This window comes from Harpia harpyja, chromosome 11, assembly GCF_026419915.1.
Source record: "Harpia harpyja isolate bHarHar1 chromosome 11, bHarHar1 primary haplotype, whole genome shotgun sequence".
In the NCBI taxonomy this organism is placed as follows: domain Eukaryota; kingdom Metazoa; phylum Chordata; class Aves; order Accipitriformes; family Accipitridae; genus Harpia; species Harpia harpyja.
The window spans coordinates 20,112,382-20,135,880 of NC_068950.1; the positions used below are offsets into that span (position 1 = coordinate 20,112,382).

The window sequence follows — 23,499 nt, forward strand, 5'->3', positions numbered from 1 at the left end:
CTAGTTACAACTGTGATTGAATAAAGTGGACACACAAGGAATTAGCCTGAGTAATGACATTTATCTACTGCTATTTGAAGCAATTCCTTGTGGCTGACTGCTGCTCTCTAATTTTCCATGAAAAATGGCTGCATTTTGCTGTAAAAATAAAGCTCGATGAGAATTTGTTTTTAAAGCTAGGTGTGGTGCCTGGTACCTAGCTGCAACTCTGTGAGTCTCAGCATACCTCGTTATCTAATTTACAGGCACCAGTTTTGCTGTGGGAACAGGCATTAGTATGTCTATTAACTACTTTGTGCTGATGATACTAGTTTGAAAACTAACTGCAAAGTATTTCTTATTTTTCTCTAGAATAACTATGAAGGGAAGTGGAAATGTCAGGAGTTGCACTTAGCATGAGTTTTCAAAAAAGTATTTGGATATTTTGACTGCTTCCAAGAGAGATAAGAAATAAGATTTTTCCCTGATCCATTGCATATATATCAGTCACTTGATTGCTAAAGGGAGAAGTTACTATAATTACCACTTTATGGAGGAACAACAGTGCAAAGGGATATACAGATTAGTTTTACAAGAGGAACAGATTTGTTTTTCTTTGTGAAGTCTGATCCAGTGGACATACTTAGGCCACATCTATCAAATTACAGTGAAGTTGAGATGAGGAGCTCTCCTTTTACCCAATATACCAGAAGCCAAGCATTATATGGAAGAAGAGGAAATATGAGTATGTATTGCCCATCTTCTACAGAAGTGCTCTCATCACCAAGAGGAAATACTCCTTTCATCTTTTCTTGCTTTATATTTTGTATATAGGAGAGGTAAAGAAAGTTCCACTGTAGATACATGGTACGGGGAATATTCTGCTGGGACATACAGGTTCAAACCTCTCCAACAGCTTCTCTCAGATCCTCACATCCCCAAGTGAACTCTCTTCAGAGTATGAGACCATGGCTGATGGCCTAGAAGTCACTGCTGCCTTGTTTTTGGAAGAACTGAGATCCGTTGTTCTTTTGTGAATAACTGCAGTACACACCTAACCCTGAAATGTGGCAACTGCCCACTCCTTGCAGACGGGGCACATCTCACTGCATCTTGCCCAGACCACCAGTAGGATGTAGGTTTAACCTCTTCTTTGGATTTCTTCTTGTCATACTGTGCAGCTCCCCGCTCACTGTGAATTTCGTTCTTCAGATAGCCAGCTCGCTGTACATACATTTTGCAGGGATGTTCACCTACTTGTCAGTCTGTCCCACTATATCATAAAGTACTTACAAGTCCTGTGGCTCTCACTTGAAGATTGTTGCTCCAAGATGTTTCATATGGGACCAAGAATACTAGTCTGTAATTCTTCTACTGTTTGAATGAATGTGAAAGAGAAGGAAAGACCAGCAGACTATACTCCAGCTCATCAACATACTGTATTTTGAATATGAATTAAGCAACAATTCTTGGCTTTTCATATGTGATAAATAATTCAGTTCCTCTCAAAGCATTCTAGACTTCTACCATAGAATAGGTGGGAAACAATCACTTGATCGCATCTTTTGGAGGTGATGTTTATCTCAATTTGATCCCATTATCCATATCAAAACTGTCAATTTGTTTGGTTCTTTTCTCCAAAATGTGATTATCGCTACAGTGTTTTAGATAATACTTTGCACAAGAAAACCACGGCATGTGAATGGTATTTTTATATTTAACATATTTTAGACTTGTGAGTCAATCATCTGTTTATCCAGACATTCCCCTCTAATTAAAGATAATTTAATAAAACATATGTTATTAAAAATGTCATTTGGGGCTCCAGTTATCCAATCCAGAATGTCTAATTCTTTGTTTATTCTTCAGGTACTCACTGTGATGAAGATATCAACGAATGTTACACTAACCCTTGCCAAAATGGTGGAATCTGTGAGAATTTTCCTGGGAATTACACTTGCCATTGCCCACCTGCAGACAAAGAAGGGATTTATTACGGTGGCTCTAACTGTACAGAAGTTCTCCATGGCTGTACTGATCAGCAATGCCAAAACAATGGAATATGTATGCCACACTTGAAAAATGGCCAACACGGATTCAGCTGCGTATGTTCACCTGGGTATACTGGAATACACTGTGAAACCATAACCACGTTTTCCTTTCAAGGAAAGAGTTTCCTTTTGTTGAAAAATCCCCTGACCCCTAAAAAGGAATTTTTCTATAATATAAACCTGAGGTTTCAAACTGTGCAGCCTACAGCTTTTCTGTTTTACCGAGGGGACAAAAATACATTTGTGAAGCTGGAGCTACTGAATGGCTACTTACACTTATCTGTGCAAGTCAATAACCAGCCACAGGCTCTTTTGCATATTTCACATAATGTCAGTGATGGAGAATGGCATTCAGTGGAGGTAACCTTGGCAAGAGCTGTTACTCTTAATTTGCTTGACAGCTCTTGTGTAGAATCATGTCTCAATAAAACGTCTGCTATGATAGATAACGATCACGTGATGCTTGCATTTCAGAGCACATTTTTGGGCGGCTTACCAGTGGGGAACATTAGCGGCAACTCTCTACTTAACACCTATAATATACATTCTGCACCTTCATTTGTAGGCTGTCTCCAGGACATTGAAATAGACTTGAATGTTATTACTCCAGAGAATGTATTACCTGAATCATCTTTAAATGTCAGGACAGGATGTGCTAAAAAGGACTGGTGTGAAAGCCACCCTTGTCAGAACAGGGGACGCTGCACTAACCTGTGGCTGAGCTACCACTGCGATTGCTACCGGCCATACACAGGGCCAAGCTGTACAACAGGTAAGGGAATGCTGTTGGCATTCATGTTTTAAGTGGTTGCTGAAAACATGATCATAAACGATCCTGTTTACCTGGTGATGAAACAGCATGACCCTTAGGATCTCTGGAGCTTAATGTCAACCGGTAAGAAAGCAGAAGAGGTTAGTAGTAGCACGCCTTTGTTATTTTCTAGTTGCTTTCCCAGGAAGGCTGCTTCACAGCCTGACAAAAAAAGTCAGGCTAAACTGGTGGACTCCACTCATCCAGTTTTAAAATCTTCTTAGTGCTCTTAGCACACCATAAACTCTTGAAAACTGCAGTTCACTGGAGGTTATGCACCCCTAGTAAAATTTAGAAAGCAACCAAGTCACTTGGAGTTTAAGTCTTTCTTACTTTCAAAGCGTTCTTTGAAAATTTTATCCTCAAGCTCTCTAGGCTTTTATAAAGAAACTCATGAAAGGCAAGCAAAAGTACGGCAAGTTAAAAAAAGACAGATTCCAATTTTAAAAAACGAACGAGATTATACTATTAACTTAATCTGATTAGCCCAAGGAGAAGGCAGGGCTTCAGAGGCTGGAAACGGGGCCCGTTCATCTCTCAGCTGGTCCCAGGGCAGCTCTGGACCATCACTAACAAAGGCAGCCCTTACCAGAGAGCTGCGTGGTGACCAGAGGGAAACGTGTCCATGTCTCGGCGAACAAAAGAGCACAGCTCAGCAAACAGCCTCTTTGGCAGTGACAAGCAGGAACACAAGAGCTGCAGATGCCCATAGCACTTGCTCTGCTACAAATGATCTTTCCGAGCGCAGGCTGAGGCAAAGTGGAAGGACAACAGGAGATGCCTGCCCAGCTCCCTGCTATACTGCATCTGGTGCGTGAAACCCTCTGGAGCTGTAAACACAGCACCCCTCAGGAACATTTCAGGGTGGACTTTGCCATCCTTCCTCAGCAAAAGCTTTAGGGATTTCAAACAGGCAGTTTTGTTCAAGGAAACTGTACAGGGCTGAGTCTTCCACGCAGCACCCTTGCCCCTGCTTCCCTCTCTGCCCCCTTACTAACCATTCACACACGGTCAATCATTGCAATGTTTAGGGAGGAAGAAATACATACATACACGTATACATACATACATATATTTATGTATATATGTTTGCCAAGTGGACTGGAAAAAATGAAGTGCAACAGCAGAGCCATGGTCAGATTGGAATGGACAGATCCTAAACTGGTGTAAACTGGTGCGGCTGCACTGCCACCAGTGAAGCTACATTGATTTACATCAGCTGAACGACTGTCCCCAGGGGTTTATTGAATGCATTGCTGCAGAAAGCTGTAGCTTGAAATACATTTCAAAATGTTTAAATACAATTTCATTTTGTATGCTATACTTAATAGTTATCAATACTTTTCAATAGTTTTTCTTTTTGGTTTTATTGCAAAATGACAAAGTCCAAGAGGTAATTGTAACAGACTTCTTTGAAGTCTAGCTGTAATTTATCCAAAGATTTTGGAAAGCAACTTTGGAGTATAGGACAACATCTGGTAAATATGTTTGCCTCCTGATATGAAGCAAAATTAAAACCAGTCAGGGCCAGGAGAGGCTTATACTGGCATTAGAACTGTTGAGAATGATTAGAAAGCATGCATTATTTTTTTTTCCCTGCTGACCACAATTTTCTTTGCAAATCATGGCACCATGCCATTTTGATACATAGGTTCTAGATATATGCCATATTTAAAAGACTGGGGCAGGTTTCTTAAAAGCCAGAGTGGGGGAGACTTGCGGTAAAGGATAACATAAGAAATGCTAGTGTCTTTCTGAAGAAAAGTTGCTGCCAAGTATTTAATTGACAAGAGGCAATATTTTCTCTACATATACAAAATAACAAACAGATGTTGACTCATTTTGATCAACATCCAGATGTTGCGACCCAAGAGGTTAATATTGACCAAGGTGATGCTAGCCATCTCATCAAACAGATCAGACTGATGATATATATATGTATATTTATAAATAGAGAGAAATATAACAAAGTAATTGTAAACACAAAATACCTTTTTGAAGATTAATGCTTCCTTCTAATACTGCAAATGTGTAATCCTCATTCCAGAAAAAAAAATTTTCTTTTTACCCTCATGAAAAAATGTCTCCGTCTCTAGCACCACCTTACAGAGAAGATATAACTTAAAGAGATTTAATGCCTCAAAACACCCATTCCAACAAATATTTATTTCTACATACCAGAGTTTTAACGAGCAGATGTAGATATATAGGTAATCTTATTCAGAGAATTAAAATATTTCAGATTTAATTTACTTATGAAATTGTCTGCTTAGGAACAAGTAAGGGATTTATTCCTGTTGCTAAATAATATTACCATGCCACATAGTAGTGCAGTGTGGTTATTAAGGGTCTGTTGGGGCTTCACAGTCAGTCCCCTATTTTCACTGGGTTTTTTAATGTAGTCATAAAAAAAAGTAGTACTGCAGGCGGAAACTTGGCCTATGAGGTCTCGCTCTAGGAGTTTTACTGCACAAAAGAGGACTGACTCTATAGCTATATGAGCATTTAAAAAAAGCTTGGTTTATTCTTTCTATGAATTTGATATATTAAAAATAGCTCTTGAAAGTGTTTAGGCAGGAAGTCTATAATATTGAGGACAAGATCACGAAACTTAAAGTGTAAAAATAGAAACACTTTGTTGTGCTTTAACGAGATGATTCATCAGAATAAAATACGGTTTGGGCTACATATTTTGTATCCTTACAAGTCTGAAAATCATTACTGAAAATAAAGAGTAAGGGAGAGAGCCAGACGGTTTTGGTTTAATCATTTTAATTGATAAGCACAAAAAAAAAAAAAAAAAAAAAAGGCTTTCTCGATCCTGGATCATTCTTCCCCCATGACACCATAGCATTGTGGCCACTCACAGGACTGAGCAGGATTCATAACTGGATACAAGTTGATGTATATGAGCACATGTTCAGCCCCAGCAACAGAAAGTCTGTCAGAGAAGTGGGGAGCCTATGCAGCACCAAATAGGTGCCCTATTTGGAGGCTTTACACAAGAGGCATTTGCTGAGCAGCTTTTGGCTATTTCTATGATTGGAATCAGTGCAAAAAATATCACAAAGTACCAGAATTACATTAACTTCCATGGTCATCAGAGGATCAAAGCAGCTAGGTTCTTTTCAAAATGATCCTGGACCAATCCAGGAAGCTGTAGAAATCTGTCCTTGTTTAACCATTTGAAAACACAGCATTACACAGAGCATGATAAAGGGGAAAAATATGCCCAATAATATAACATCTGGTCCTGTACCGGGGCTTAATGCTACAGCCATGGAAGCCAAGAGGAATTTTGAAATAGAAGCTATTTACAGCTGGATCAAGTCTTTATTCATCCATAAATACCAGCACATCTTACTACCATACGTAAATATTACCAGAAGTAGCTATTTGATCATTGCATTGGCTCCCTTGTCATTTAGCCCTAACTGTTGTATTTTTCTCCTTCTTCTCTTTTTTTTTTTTTAATCTTTTCTCTAACCTCAAGAGTACATTCCAGGCCGATTTGGATCTGAGGACTCCTCAGGCTATGCTGCTTTTTCTGTTGGTGCCACTCAGAATGAAAATTTGAACATATCAATGTTTGTCCGAACACGCAAATCTTCTGGCTTGTTACTGGCATTGAGAAACAGTACTTACCTCTACGTAAGAGTCTACTTGGAAGGTGGGAAACTCACAATGTTAGCTCCAAATTCCATGAAGTTATTAGGGAAACACTCCATGAACGATGGAAATTTTTACTTAATAACATTAAAAATAGAACCAAATAAGATGGAACTGTTCCAGTCCTCTCAATACCTAGGCTTTATTTCTACTCCAGTACTAACCATCCAAAGTAAGGATATTCTTTACATTGGAGGCCTACCGGATAACAAAGAAACTGATAGAAATGGCAGGTATTTCAAAGGCTGCATCCAAGATGTAAGAGTGAATAACCAGCTGTTGGAATTCTTCCCCATCACCAATCCACTGAATTCTGTCAACCTAAGTCTGATCAATGTCACCCAAGGCTGCACTGGTGACAACCTCTGCAAGGTAAGAATGACGTTTTTCAGAACATTTTCATATGTTTACAGTGGGGAATTTCTTTGATTTTTTTCTATGTTCCCATACATTATTTGATGATAATGACATCTTAGGAAAATATGTAAAAATGCTAGAAAGAGCAGATTTTGTTGAGTTATGCTACATATGATGAATATCAGCAGCAAAATGTATTTGCATAGGGGAGAATTAAAATATTTTAAAGTTGAAATACTGTTTTTCACCAATTATTGAACATGCTGTGCTGTCATAGTACTGGTCTTTATAACTTTCCATCTGAAATAAACAGAATTCTCCTTTTTGCCAAACAGTTCCCCATGCTTAGAGTTGGGAGTCCACCAGCTTTTATTCATACTTAGGTTGTCTCTTCTCTTTCCCCATAGTCCAACCCTTGCCACAACGGTGGTGTGTGCTATTCAATCTGGGATGACTTCACTTGCACGTGCCCCCCTAACACAGCAGGGAAGGCATGCGAGGAAGTTAAGTGGTGTGAGCTTGGGCCCTGTCCTCATGAAGCACAGTGCCAGCTGGTGCACCAAGGATTTGAATGTAGGTACATTTCAGTTATTCCTGTCATCTTTGGAGATTAGACAGAATGGAAATTTTCATCAGGATTTCCTTAAAACTCAATATTGACTGCCTTTAAATTGCAATCTAATGTTATTTCTGTATTAAAATAATAATTATGTCAATTTTAAGTAACATTAACAGGAAGAATCTGCCCTACCAAACCCAGACATTTTCAACCAGACCCCCTGACACAGACAGCAATGTTTACAGGACCTCTGCTTTGACATTCAACACAACTTGTTGAGGTTGTACAATAGATCTGTACGTTGCCAGAGAGCAAGCGTACCCCTCATACTTCCACTACAAAGACATAAGAGGATATCCAGTATTGGATTAACCTTAGGATGTTCTCCATCCTCCTGAAAGGACAAGCTACGTGACATACACTGCATCATTTGATTTTCTTAAATGTTAAATATCTTTAAAGAAAGTCACCTTAATACCAGCAGTACAGTTATTCAACTAGTATCTTCATAAGAAGCACCTGCATGCCAAACAGTCTATTTGGAAATTGATTACCATTAGCTGTCTTAAGAACTTTAGCCACCCTGCATTATCTCTTTCCTTCTCCACTTTCCTTCTCCTTCCTACCCTGGCGTGGCATTTAAAAAGCAAGTAAGGATTTTGAAGCAATATTTTTTCTTTTTGCTATCAAAGAAAGCCCTAATGATGCTGTGAAGGAAGATAAATACACATACAGTCTGATGGAAGCTGTTAGAATGGCTGACCCTTAGGAATGAGAAGGTTGGTCAACAAAAGGTTTCTATCATAGACAACTTGCTGACAGACCAATATGATTCTATTCTTGTTGAGATTGTTAGAATCAGCATTGCAGCACTTATTAAAATTTATAACTGAAATTAAAATAATTGCACCTTCTTTAATAGACATCTTTATGATAACATCAAAGTACATACTCTCATAAACTTTACTATTGCATGTTACAGTAGAATATAAACACACAGACACACAATTGAAAAGTATCTGACCTGTTTCCTTTTGCTAAACTCAAGGTCATTTACACTGTTAGATCACCTTTAGATTTCTGTGCTGGTTTATGTGGCAATCATAGGGAGTTTCCCTAATAGATATTCAAAAATTCCTGCACTACAGAGCTGTATTTTTAACTAGTTGTTTTCTTAGCTACAGCATAGGCTTCTTGTTGTCCAACACAGGGTAATGAAAAAAAAGAGTTTCACTGGCCAGTGAGTTCTCTACCAGCCTGGTGTCTTATGCTCTGGATACCATTTCAAGCTAAGACAGAAAAAGAGCTGTTTTCTAGGGGCTGTGGCTATAGTTCCACCTAGATGGCTACAACTAGCAAGCCCTTTAGAAAAACATGCACTCCAAAGAAAGAGAAAAAGCCAACACAGGAAGCTGATGTGGGGAACATCAACTAACAGCAAAACTGTGTGTGTCACATCTGAGAGTAAAAGCACATCCAGATGGCTTGCTGTGCTCAGGACTCAATAAGAGTTCTACAGGAGTATTTTAGCTTTATGAGGTTAAAAACCTCAGCTTTGTGAGACATTAAAAAAATCAGAAATAATTTTTAAAAGCTTTGACATTCATTTTTAGTATGGTTTCCTCTGAGGACACTTTTCCTATGAGAAAGACACCACATTTGATGTGCCAGGTGATGTAGTTACACCTCTGCTGCCTTAGTATCAGGATATACAGTCAATAATTTTGTACTGGGACTCCCAAGGGTTCTTTTCATCAAGATTTACTGAGCCCAGAGATAGCTCAGGAACACACTTCATCTCAGTGCTAGGATCTTGCAAAGCTAGATTTGTCTGAAGTACAGACAGAAGACATTCCTTCCAGTCCCTCCTCCCTGTCTATAATCCTCATAAATCTCAGAATGTGCAAATTTACAGCCCAGTGAGTTAGTGCATTTTAGTAGAAACCATGTTAATGAAAGATGTCTAATACCTTTGTGAAGATGTCCATAAAACTGCCACCATGTTGCCCATCAATTTTCACTCACAGCTGTGCAAACTGAGTCCTCTGCTGCCCTCCCAGTCCTCCCAGCACAGGCTCGGTGCAGTCAGCAGGGCTGTGGCAGTTGTGTACACAGCAGGAGGAGCTAGCTTTAAATGTGACAGGCACAACTCTTCTTACATTGATTTTGAAGGGGCTTTTTGCTAACTGACTTCAATTAAATTCATCCTTTTTGCATCAGTGAGAGTAAATTGGGATCTAGTCAAACACTATCTAAAACCTTGTTAGTGCTTCACCTAAGAAAAGAGGAACTGAGAACAAAGGTTCACCCCATCCAGATCTGTCATGGGGAATAACTAGCTGCCCGTACTTAGGGAACGAACATAAAATGACAAACATATATCTTCTTTTGAAGTACCCTCTCAGCCTCAGGTTTGAGTTGTATACAATTATGATCACCTCGTTCTCTTTGTCTAAAGAGGAAAAAGAGAGATAACACTAATGTATCTTTAGAACAATAACTTGAGATGTTGCAAAGCAGCACACTTTTGATGTCAATATAGCTGGTGCTGGCACTGCCCTGTATTTTCTATAGCCATAAGGGGCAGGCAAGGATAACTGAAACACCGGTGGAATTTGTTTCTCAGCAAACCCAAAAGGACTTACATGACAGGGAGCACGGGGCACTGAAGATATATTGTTCCATATGTATTGGTTTAAAGTTGGCCTGGTTTCTCGATTATTATCTTTGCACAGGTCTTGCTAACGCAGTGTTTAGTGGCCGAAGCAGTGCGATATTTTACAGAAGCAATGGAAAAATCAGCAGAGACCTCACCAATATCGTATTTGGCTTTCGAACTAGGGACACTGACGTGATACTGCTGTATGCAGAGAAGGAGCCAGAGTTTGTCATCATCAGTATTCACAACTCCAAATTACTCTTTCAGTTGCAAAGCGGCAACAGCTTTTATAAGCTGACCCTTGCTAGTTCACTCTCTGTGAGTGATGGGAAATGGCATCAAGTAATGGTCTTTATGGTAGAGCCCCTGTCCCAGTTCTCTAGATGGCACATTGATATAGATAACAAGAAAGACACTGCAACTAGTACAACTGCCACAGGAAGCCTCAACTTTTTAAGAGAAGAGACAGACATCTATGTGGCTGACAAGGCTTTTGACAGTCTGGATGGCCTGCGAGGATGTATGAGCACCATAGAAATCAGTGGCATTTACCTCTCATACTTTGAAAATGCTGACATCCCTACTAAAAAACCTCAAGAGGAGCAGTTTCTCAAAATATCTGCAAACCCTGCTCTTACCGGCTGTTTGCAGGTAGATGTCTGCAGCTCAGATCCCTGTATGCATGAAGGGATATGTGAAGACTTCTATACTTCCTACCATTGTGTATGTCCCAAAGGATGGACTGGCACCCACTGCGAAGTCAACATTGACGAATGCTCTTCAAACCCCTGTATTCACGGAAACTGCACTGACGGGATCACCTCTTATGAGTGCAGTTGTGAACCTGGTTACACAGGGGTAAATTGTGAAGAGGATGTAGACAACTGCCATGGCCACCAGTGTGCAAATGGGGCCACTTGCGTTGATGGGATTAACGGATATTCTTGCCTGTGTGCTGGCAACTTCACTGGAAAATTTTGCAGGTACTATAAGGCAGATCCATATGATTTTGTCAGGTCTCTTCTGAAGGGTTATTACATCACTGATGTCTCCATTTTAAACACAGATGTTATGCCTCTATCTATATATTAATCATGGCTGCAGAATTAATGGATAAAGAGTCTGCAGTACAGTAAGCTGTAAAGATCAATTAGACGCGGACAGAGGCAGTGGAGAGCTGGCAGCTCAGGCAGAGACTGATGAGGCAAGGAGACAGGGAACAAGGCATAGCTCTGCTGCCCAGCTCTGCTGCCAGCCTGGGTCACACCAGTTCTTTGATGACAGGATTACAAGACTGCCAGAGCTCAGAGATAGATGTGTTACCTCCTTTTTAGAAAAAAGGATTTTATGGGTTTAGAATCCCTAAAACCATACTTCGTTAGAGTAATAGAGCTCTAGAACTATAAGTAGAGAAATTCAGAGTTGGTGGGTAAGAGAAAATAACAATAGAAAGGCTTGTAAAGAAGTTTTTCTCCCCATCCACAGCATCTTTGCTAGGCGGGTCTTTTCCTCCAAGCTTGCTCTCTCAGCCCAGCAGTCCTGGTGGCTGCAGACACCACACAGCCCGCTATTTCCATCACTTCTGAGACTCCTCACATGCCTGTTTCCTATTCTTCTCAGACACTCCTCTGTAAAAGCTGCAGGCTCTTCCCCGGCCTCTCTCTCCTTTAATTGCCCTTCTCTGCACGCCATAAACTTCTCCCTTCTAGCATGTCCTGTTGCTCTCAGAGAAGGCAAAATCCTTCTCCTTCCTCCAGAGGACTCCAACAAACTCAGTCTGCTGCAGCCTGAAGGATGCAAACAGACAGTCTTCGCGCTGCCCAGCCACAGACTTTTAGGCTATAATTACACAATTGTCAATTTTTGTTGACTTTTTTTGAGCAGTGAGGACATCCTGAGATTTGAAGATGCCTTATATTGGCCCATCTTTTATGCTAAGTCTCTCTTTTGAACTCTTCTCCTAAGCTGTCCAGGTATCACGTAGAAACACATCAGTAACGTAGGCAGTGTTGTCCCTTTTTTTCTTTTTTTTTTCTTTTTTTTTTGCTACAAAATGAATCATTAACTTGCCAGTAAATACTTGGAAAAGGAAAACCAAATTCAGCAAATTAAAAAAGTTAAACAAAACATGTTTTGTGCGTCTTAAACCTCAGTTCCTGCTGTCTTTCCTTTGGACGATACCCCAGCCAGTAACAGCATTGCTGCCCCAGTTCAGTTGCTGCCTACCACTAAACATGAGCATCCCAAGTACCCCAGGCACCAGGCGTGCCAACGCACACAAATGTGGGGTTTCCTTTCCAAAGAGGAAACCAAGAAGGCACTAAGGACGTGCAACCCCTGAAACTGTGTGTTCATTTACAGGTAAAATGTAATGCCTTTCCCATTGGTATTGAATAGTATTTGCCAGCAGAAGCACTGCTTCCTCTATTTGGAGATTAACAGTACTAGATTCTGCAGTCAAATAACAAATTTGCAAGGTAGATCTAAATATTTTCCACTAAAGCAGTGGACTAGAGTCAAACAAAAAGCTGAGAGAGCATGAGACATCCAGAAACAAGGAAAGCGCAAATAACTGCCATTGCCTTCTTATTTACCTAGATACAGAAGATTACCATATACAGTTTGTGGGAATGAAGAGAGAAATCTCACTTGTTTCAACTATGGCAACTGCACTGATCTCAGCGGCAAGTTGACATGCGTGTGCCTGCCTGGATTTGCTGGAGAACGGTGAGATGCTTCACCCAGCAGGTCTTTATGGAACAATTCTTCCAGAAGGGTCCAGAGGGTAACGGCCACAGGGGGTTTGCCCTCCTGCAGAAATACGGACAAAGCAGTTATTAAGTTCAGCAGTTCCTTACTGGAGTGACTTTAAGGGTCTGAAAGTATAGCAGTTTTACTTAGACAAAAATCACAAATTAATGCAGCAAGATTTAATCCAATATAGCACCATTAACTCCCACGCAAGGTATTATTTCTTACACAGCATTGTACACTTGCTTCTACATGCCTGTTTTTTTGATTCCATGCCAATTTTGTATATGACAAGCTAGAATGTTGTCTTTCCATAGGTGGGGACACATAAACACACATATCCTGCTCATTAATAAAAATCAGCTACAATACACTGACACATGAATATGCAAAGCAGTTTCATTTTCACATGTATGTGTTGTGACTATACAATCTATTCTTTCACAGGGATGGTATGAGATGAAATACCTGGTGGTATTGCAGCTCGTTACTTTCTTACTGAATGCTGAAGTATGAAAACAGAATTATTATTTTAAAAAGAACTTAAGAAACACTTTTTACATGTTATAGTTTAGTTTGAAACAGAGGGGCCTTCCACACAGTGAAATTTGTATCTTGTAACATATTGTCACAATTCATACTTACTATTTGATAATGTTCTACAGACAGCTCTGGAGCAGGAAGGCCTGACAGCCTCAGGGCATTAGGTGCTGTAGAAATGTAGGAAGGTGTTGTCCCAGTCATAATGTAGTCTGAACAGATAAGGGCACCTTTTTGGACAGTGAGAAAGGAAATACCGTATGTGCTCTGAGTGAAATAAGCATTACATCAGAGTATAATATCCAACAGTTCAACAGGACCAAGCTATGTTGGCTCTGCAAACACAAAGAAGTTTTCAACAAAAGGTTTTCATTCTCTCAAAACTTATTAACCCACTGATTTTGTGGAAACAGTACAGTAAGCTATAAAAGATAGATGAAATGAACGTTTCCACCCACTCAATGCACACTAGTTGGCAGACACGTCTGCATTGTACTGTTTAACTCAGCCAGAAGATCTATGAACCACCTCACAATATTCAAAAAAAAAGTGAAAAAAATCAAATCAAATCAAATATGAAAAAGTAAAAGCATATTCTTAGACACTTCTTTGGCATGTATATTTCTTGGGACTTCAAAGTAGAAGGAAAGTACTTTTTCCTTCTTCCTTCCCCTGCCAGGCAACTTGCTAACTACAGCTTTGGGAATGAGCCTTCTTTACAGCCATCCCACTGGCTGGCAATAATCTCTATTTTATGGTTCCCATGATTCTCATATTGAACGGCAGCCTTGTACCAAGCATATTGCACTTTAACTGACTATCACAGCAAGGCATTCTTCTCCAATGTCTAAAATTGGCTATTTGTCCTCTTTTCCTCCAGGCTGCCAAACCATAAACCAGTAGTACTTCTGTGCTTGCAGATCTTAGTATATCAAATGAGAAAATTTCACCCCTTCTTTTTTTCAGAACAAATTCAAATATATCAGTTAATAAGAAATGAAAACCAAAACCCTTTGTATATTTATGTATTAGATTGATAAAGCAGGCATTTTGCTTTAAAACAATATTTCATCCCTCAGAAAGCCATTGACGCACAGTATAGAGAAAATAGTGTCTTTCTATGTCAGTCAGTTGACTTGGGATCACAAAAAAATCCTAATGAACTTAATAATAGGTGGAAAGGGAAATGTGAAAAGATTACTCTTCATAAAAGGAGATATAGCTGTCTCATGAAAACAAATTTTTCATTCAGTTCAGGCTGGGATTTTCAAAATTACCTAGGGGAGTTAGGTTTTTAAGTGTTCCTGATACTCAGGTGGATTCAGGTGCCTAATTCCCTGGAAGATTCGGGGCAGCTGGTATTTTTTTCTCTTTGCATAGGTAAGTTCATAGCTATACAATTTTTATACATTGGATAAATACTTTAATTAAGCTTTTTGAAGTATATGAATATAATTTACCTCTGAAGGAAACTGTTGAAATATTTTTAGAGATTAATAAAGTCAGATAAAAGCGTTTCATATAAAGAGCTGTTCTTCTCTAATGTAACACTAAAAATTTATTGCATGGTTATGAATATGATTGAACAAAGCAATTCCTTATAATTCAGAGGGAGTTTCTCATGTTCTTCTTCAAGAATAAACCTGCTTTTTTATCTGGAAAAATTAGGATTAACCATTAGCATTATTTGAAAAAAAGGAGCAGGGAATTAAAAGGGAACATTGTCAGAGCAGAAAATCACCAAATCATTACTAGTTTTCAGACAATCTCACACATTCCTCATTAATGTTACGTTGGTTGCCTTGAGAAATTAAGAGAACTTAAATTTCCTTTATCATCAGAATTAACTCAAAAGCATTTAATGATACATATTTAAGCTTGTAAAGCTCTGTTCTGCACCATTCTTAACCATTCTCAGGGCCCATCTCAGAGAGACTGGATAGGAGATTCTGCTGGGATCTATTGGCACTCCAAATTGAGATGGGGGGGGGGGGGGGAAGGCAGGTGAATATTCCCAGGAGCACTCAGGTGGGAAAAACATGCATTTGTTTGACTTACATTGAGACTACTGAGAAGGAAAATGTGCCCTCAGCTCCCCGGAACAATGAAAACGGATAAGCAAGCTGTCAGCAGGACTTGCGCCAGATCTAGCCCTAAAAGCATGCACAAACTTTCATTTCACATTGCTAAACACCATTGACCATGAAATGCTTTACAGAGATGAAACTTCTGGCTTAACTATCTGTGTTTGAAAATAATACAGGTAGTTCAGGATTGGAGTGTGGCTAATCAGGTAGTTAAGAAAATCATAAACACATGTGGAAATATACCACAGATTTCAAATAGAGCATCCTCTTCTTCCTTCCCCCCCAAACTTCTGAATTAAAAACGTGCCTGTTTGATGCATTTGATTTGTGATTTCAGATGCTCACTCTTTGCAGTCTTTCCTCTAGGTGTGAAAAGGACATTGATGAGTGCAGCTCTGACCCGTGTCTGAATGGGGGCCTCTGCCAGAACCTACTCAACAAGTTCCACTGCCTCTGCGACGTGAACTATGCCGGAGACCGCTGTGAGATAGATGTAAGCGATCTCTCCTTTTTTGTCTCTTTACTGTTGTGGCAGAATCTCTTCCAGCTTCTCTCCTATCTTATTCTACGAATGGATGATGATCCAGCAGTCGAGTGGGGTGAACAGGAAGACTATTAAGCAGTCTTTAAACTTTTGTATTTTAATGCAGCAGAAGATGCCTTGACCAAACAGCTTAGCAAAGCAATACAAACATCAGAGTTTTAAAACTTGTTTTATATTTCCTTGAATGATTTTCTATGAATCGCTTTGGATCTGGTTCAGTTCTTTCACTTAATTTTAGAACAAATTCCAGCAGATCGTAAAAAGTGTTAGATCCCACCTCCACCAGAGCATTTCACCACACACACACTGCCAGTGGGCAACAGTGGGACACACCGACAGGCAATACATATCAATGAGAACAATAAGATTTACTGTACTGATGGTGGCATTCAAACCCTACTGCAATGAGTGGCAAAGACCTGCTGCCTTCAATAAGGCTAATTTTACCATTAAATCTTACAGATGGTCACTATCTTTGCGTCACATACCATGTTCATTGCTGTTTCTTTGGCAGTTAGGTCTCGCATCTGTGAAATCATGTAGGATATTTTTGGATAATTAGATAATGATGATTTAGATTAGTAATTGGCAACATGCTGAGGACACTTGCATCTATTCGAATTAGTGGCAATCCTGCACTGATATCACTAATCCCGAACTTCTGCTCCGATAGCCTGGACATCTCCAACATATTATACTGAGATAAATATAGCCGTCTTAATCTTCATCATGATTCCTCTTTCAAGAAAGGCCCAGTAAATACACCAGACTTTAAAATCATAGATTTGTTGTTTATTCAAAGATTCTGCCACTTGAAGTAAATCTATGTTATCCATCAATAGATATGACTGTCATCAGACAAAAATATGGGATTTTTCCTTCTTAGGTAGCAATCAATACAGTTGACTGGTTGTCCATGGATTCTTTAAAGAATGAAAATAAGGGCCCTGAAAATTATGAATACCAGGAGGTTTAGCAAAAAATATTATAGGAAAATATCTGTGTAGTTGCCTTTGAGAGTGTAGACACAACTGAAACACACTGTTAAATACAAAACAGTAGTGAAAAGTGAGGTTTTGTTTTTCTGAACAATTCTTTAAGGCAAAAAAACCTTTATGAATGGTGCAATCATTTCTTTGGGCATTCATGATCATATTTGTATAGATTCTGTACTCCTCTTAGTCATTTAAACAGTGTTCTTGAGTGGTGATTCAAAAGAATAAACACATGTAAGGTGGTGTTTTATTATTAAGTGACACTGCATGTAGCAGGGTTATAGGAAAGACTAACTAAAGATATACAATGAGGTTTTCTGACTCCAGAGAGAACAGCCGATCTTTTGCAGAAGTCCTTGAGCCCAGTGATATTAGTTTCCCCCACTTCAAACCTGACCCTGTTTCTTCAGTCCTACCCAACTTACTGTGGGTTGGACTTGGAGTGTTCATGAAGAGCAAATCCCACCTTTAATTCTGCAGTTGCATTAAGACACCTTAAAATGTGTACAAGTGAGATGTTAAGGTTCCTGTTTTGCCACAGCAGGATATAGCAGAAGTCACTGCCTGAGGATCAAGCCTCTATTTTTTTATTTCCCACCTTTCATAAACATCCCAAAGTCTGTTATTTTTCTGAATACCATTCAGCACAGAATTGCAGCAATGCTCGTGTTACTAAAAAGTCTACTCCTGTTTTCAGGGAGGAAAAAAACCCCAAACACGTTCTTTGCACATTTGTGGAAAAAAACATGATTCATCCCTGTGATATGTCACATATTCCTGTCTCAAGCACCTCCCTTAGTATGAAAACTTAAGCACAATATATTTACTTACAACAATTGTATTCCACAAGGATAATTTTTTTGCTGTCTTTATCATACCAGAAAAGTGATTGGGGTAGTTTTCTTGTTAATCTCTTAATAAATAAATGAATAAATAAATAAAGAAATCATTGAGCTAAAAGATCTTTTCCCCTTTGTAAGCAATCAATAAACACAAGATAAGCATTCATGTTCCAGCACTGGGGATGAAATTAATGTAGCACTGTCAGAAACAAAACTATATTCTATCAGATGTAGGGCTTAGTTATCTTACTTACTGGGAATCACATGTAATATTGTGAATTATATAACACAGGCAAAGGCAACAAACCAAAACCAAACTGCATTTTGAATTTTTTTTCAATGAAAATACAGTTTTGCAAAATTGCTTTTTACTCCAGATAATGTGATCAAACCTACAATGTCAGAGGAAAAGATTTTTTTTTTTTTAATGAAATCAATATTTCTGTGTTGAATGTTTGCATTTTGGTTTAAAATATCAAAGTAAGACAAGACAAAATAAAAACATTCACCTTGTTTTCTGTTAAAATGTCAATTTTCTTTAATACGGAGAAACTTGAAATAACAAACAACATATTATGTTGAAAATTTTTTTCCAAACTGTAGCTTTCATTTAATTGTAGCTACAAAATGTTACTTGGTTTAGTATTACTGAAATGAAAAATGAAAAATTTAAACACAAATAACTTGAAATTAAAACTATCGTATCATTTCAGAATGCTAACTAAAGGCAAAGAAATAAGAAATTTTGAAAATTCAAATGAAAAAACTGATGCTACTAACCAAAGCTGTTCAAATAAAGTTTTTTTAAAAAAATTAAAATTAAGAAAATCACAATAAAGTTTGGGGTTTTTTTCCTCACTGGGTTTAGTCCAGCTCCCACATAAGTAAATTGAACTGTTATGTTCTGTTATTTAAAACTGTTTATTAAAACTGTTATTTATAGACTATACAGTACAGGGTACACTACAATAAGCAAAAATTTCATCCTGGTATTAATGTTGAAGAAAGCAATACATGTAATAACAGTGTGTCCGACATACTATAGCTATATGCATAATATGAAAACCAAAGAATGAATCTGTATAGAGATTCCAGAACTCTTTCTCTTCAATACTAGAAACTTGATATAAGAGTGTACATACAATATTAAATACAGGCTTTATATGGATTTACAGCAATACACAAGTTATTCTTCTAGAATAAATTAGCAGAGCATCAGTTCACTCTTTCTTTTACCGAATACACACCCGTAATTGAATTCTTTCCTTCCTCTAATGCCTTGTCATCATGAAACATCCCCTGACTTCAGAAACGCTGCTCCTTTCCTCTTTGTACTTCTGTATTCTCAACTACATTGTGCATGTGTACATAACTTTCCTACCTTTATACACAAAATAAACCTTCTGCCTTTGTCTCTTTATGTCTGCTCCTCATTTCCTGCTAACGACTCTGTTCATTTGCTTTAAGTGTGCCATGTTTTCCAAACATTTGTGCTGTACAGGTACCCTGCGTGAACATGAAGGTTGTGCCTTCCCTACGTGCTCTGCGGGAGCGCAGACGGTGCAGGGCCAGGCAGGTGCCTCCCAGGGAAGCGGTTCAGCTGCTCGAACCGCTTCAGCTGCATGCACTACTGCGTTGCCCACCAAGGGGGATTACCTCTGCTGGGTAGCTCTTCGTACCTTACCGAGCACAACTAAATAAACAAGTCCCCAGAACAACAATTCAGAGAGGAAGGGATTTCAGCCACATGGCTTAAAGTGACACGTATTGCTCGGTTCCTTCTTACATACTGTCAAAAACAGTAGAGAACTGTTGAGCGTTACAAGGTCACTCTTGGCATTTTGATGGGTCGTTCTTTTCCATTGAGCTACCATAGCCAATAGGCTGAACCTGTCTCATGCGCAGGTTTCCCAACACATCCAGTGGAGAACAGGCTAGATATTTCTAGATTAAAAGGTTAAAAAATAAAGCAACAAATGCCAGATTAATTAAAATAACTTTCTTGAATATACGTATTTTTTAAAAGAAATGCAGGTGTAGGACATTTAAAGGGAAACAGCTATAGAAGCAAACATGAAAAAACAGCTGGATGAATAATGACACTAAGCACTAATTTTTTTGTAAATGCATCCAATTGCTAAGATATTTTAGAATTCAAGGGGTTGAAAAGCCATTATTGCTGTTTAAGATTAAGGTATAAGAGCAAGATCTTCATACATCTCCAGTGTTGCAATTTTACTGCAAATCTTTTGATATTTGATTTTTTTATTTAGAACACAAACTCCCAGATGGATTCATGCTTTTGTGAAAATCTCAGTATTCATTACAAAAAAAAAAAGTTAAAAAAACCCCAAAGTAAAACCAAAGGATCATACCACCTTGGGTGTTGAGAAGAGCTTGGAAAACCATCATCTCAATATGGTCAGAATTAGAGGAGGGATGCCAGACATGCAATGAAAGAAAGCAAACAAGCAAGGTCGTGATTTTTGGAGGTATGGCTTGTGATGCTGAATACTGATATTATCTGTAATGGATCCCTCTGTATTTTGAATACTAAGATTCAAATTGTTTTTCAGATGCCAGTGACTCATTCAGAAATATGGGTAATGAGAAGTAACAGTGCTAGGGCTTCAAGCAAAATTAAGAATTCTGAAAGGAGGGGAAAGACAGCAGTGATGGAGGTACTGGAAGGGAGAGCAAAGGGATTTGCATCAGCTGTGGGATGAATGAAAGTGTATTCTTTAATGGGTTTGGAAAATACATGAGAGGTATTTCACTGAGGAAATATACACAGGGAATGACAGATTTACTTTATTGACCATAGTTCCTACTTCTGACCCTTAAAAGACAGGCTCTGACTGACCCTCCTCTGCAAGTGCTCTGATACAACTCGGACTCTGCCAGCAGGATCCTATCACAATTTTAACTACAGAGAGTCCATGTGTTTGTGAATTTGAAAATATCCTTGATGTTGCGTGCTTATTTGGATTCTCTTACTCCCAGAACACTTAATTTTTAAGAAACTAGATCCAATACTCAATTTACTCAGTGCACGTGACTACAGTATGTTGATGAAACTAAAAATAGGAAAAAAAAATCTGCTTCAAACTGGCAGTGATGAAATCAGGTTTCATTCTTTCATTGCAAATATTTTTCCTGGCCTGACAGCCAAAAGTTCAGCCAAGAGGGCACTTTACTTGTACCTATTAACTTTTAGCACTTGAACTTCCCTTTTTATATTTTGAGTTAGTGATTCTCCCTAAAAATACGGAAACTTTTGTTTGCAATAAAAAATTCTTCAAAATTTCTACTTCAAGAACCACAAAGCCTGGTTCTAAGAACTATAGCCTAAAAAAGCAACAAAACAACTCCAGCAAGTCTTCTTTCTGTGTTACTTAGATTACTATTACCTGAAAGAGATCTCCAGAGAGTAAAAAAAAAAAAGCAGAGTTTGGTTGTTCATTTTACTTTGTGTTTCAAGAGTGCCCTGAGGCCCCATTAGACTCAGGAGCACATCCCGCTAGTGCTGTGTTCTGCTTGTGCCAGCAAAAGGCAGACATGTCCCTGCACCAACTGGTGAACAGCTCAGTCCGTACTTTGAAATTGTTTCTTGAACATCATCATCAGCTGCACCTTTGGGACAGCACTTCACAAAGCACACCCTCTCCTATTGTACACGTGAATATAAATGAAACTTGAAAGTGGTGGTGGATTTCATGTCCCAGAATTAAAGTTCTGCTTAAAGTAGCTACTACTCTGTGCTCTGACATGAGCAATTGTTGCTTTCGTATCATCTTCCACCTGGTACCGTTCCGTCCTCCTGGGTGCAAGGACAAGCATCATGCACTGGAGGTTATGATTTGCATTTAATGTCATTAAAAATACACTGTTCAATATTGAATCTAAATTCAGTAAAACTCTCTCAGTCTTCCATAGCACAGACACACAGAATTTTGATTGAATCTGCTCTGCAGCGATTAACTAATGATGTACTGCAAGGCTTCGTAATATGAACGTAGCAAATGATACTTAATTACAATAATTAATGCCTGGTGATTCATGAATAATGCATTCCATAGCTATTTACATATCCATACTTATGAGGCTATTAATGGATAATTATCATTTAACTAAAAGGTGTGGACATCAGGAATGTAACCACTACACCATTTTCCCCCAATCTCACTGTGGCTTTACCTGTTTGTCTTGCTCTTGTATACCTCTGTCTTGCCATTATACACAGAAATGTAAACAATATTTTATTTTCAAGACCTATAGAGCAATATATCATGGCAAATACAGCCATGCAGGTTAGTTTTCACACTGCACTGGTTCTGAGCCAGTACTCTCATCTGTTTATGTCTTGAGGTTGCAAAACCATTTAGAAGAGGTTTAGGATATTATTTGAAAAGAAAAAAAACAATGTTTCACCTCCTCTTTCAGCAGGAAACCTCTCAAATATTAGGAGGTGGAGTGCGAGAGCAGCATTAGCATTCTGCTTCTTCAAATGCAAAAAAACCCAGAAATAAAAAATCCCAAAGGAGAAATTTACATGCTTCTAAGAGAAAGTACTTGGAAAAAGAACTTTGTTCTCTTTGTCATCAGTACAGATTTGTTCTTGTCCTGAACTTACACTCTTTCCTACTGCAGATGGTTAGGACACTTCCATAATTCAGAGTTTGTTCATCTGTGAAACTAGGGTAGCAATATTGTCAACACCTTCAATATGAACAAACGATTCTGCCCTAGATGGCTGGTATTTATGTTCCAACACACAGATTTCAGCCTCCATAAAAGCAGATAAGTTGCTAGCCCTCCCAAGTCTTGGAGTTCCAAGACTTTAAGAGCCATAGAAGGGCAAAAATACCACACAGGATCTTTTAAAAATATTTTTCATATTCAAATATAATTATTTTAAGGCAATATAATAATTTTTCTTCTTAGCCTAAGCTTGAATGCTCAGTGTTGACAACACTAAGACAATAATATTCAGCTGCCAGCCTCAGGAGTGTGGTAAAATGAACAAGTAAAGCTGAGTAAGTCAACTGAAATGAGAAGTGCTACCACTGATTTTCAGACAAGCCACTCACCTACTGCTCCTCCACAGCACCAGCTGAGGGGCTGTGGGTGCCCCAGGTCACTGAAAAGCTTATCCCAGCTGTCATAATCTGCAGAGAGTGAACAGAGGCGCTCACCATACATGGAGGTCAGCTCCGGGTTCCACTCATACAGTGTGGCTGAACAACCTGTGACTCCAGGCAGCAAGGTTGGATCAAGCCATTGGGGAGCATCAGACTGATGTCTTAGTAAGTGAGCATGTTTGTACCTACTGTGACTTTTGTCTCCTCCAGTGCTCTCGCAGCCTGTTGGGAAAGACTCATATGTACAGTAAAACATTTTCAAAATTAAACCATTTTTCCAAAATTCACTGTCCTGCATAACTAAATCCACTGCATTTGAGGTTCTTGCCTCACAATAATACAACCTCATGAAATCAGAGATTTTCAAAACCACTCATTTACATGCTCTAAAACCGTATTGAAACCAGCGGTAGTTGAGGACCAAAGGAGAGAGGACTGAACCCCTGTTCAAAACTGATGCCCTCAGCCTCCAGCAGCCATGGTCAGCGTAGCCAGCCCGTGACACATTCCTGCT

At 38.8% G+C, this 23,499-nt stretch overlaps 1 protein-coding gene across 2 annotated transcripts in view; it reads left to right on the top strand.

Moving 5' to 3' along the window:
• Positions 1–23,499, top strand: part of CRB1 (crumbs cell polarity complex component 1) — a 114,691-nt gene that overhangs the window by 69,143 nt on the left and 22,049 nt on the right. For both annotated transcript variants that reach the window (XM_052800877.1, XM_052800879.1), the window contains exons 6-11: positions 1,849–2,802; positions 6,335–6,882; positions 7,275–7,440; positions 10,162–11,068; positions 12,684–12,812; positions 15,830–15,956. In XM_052800877.1, coding sequence (XP_052656837.1) covers positions 1,849–2,802; positions 6,335–6,882; positions 7,275–7,440; positions 10,162–11,068; positions 12,684–12,812; positions 15,830–15,956 — 2,831 coding nt within the window. The remainder of the gene's footprint in view (positions 1–1,848; positions 2,803–6,334; positions 6,883–7,274; positions 7,441–10,161; positions 11,069–12,683; positions 12,813–15,829; positions 15,957–23,499) is intronic.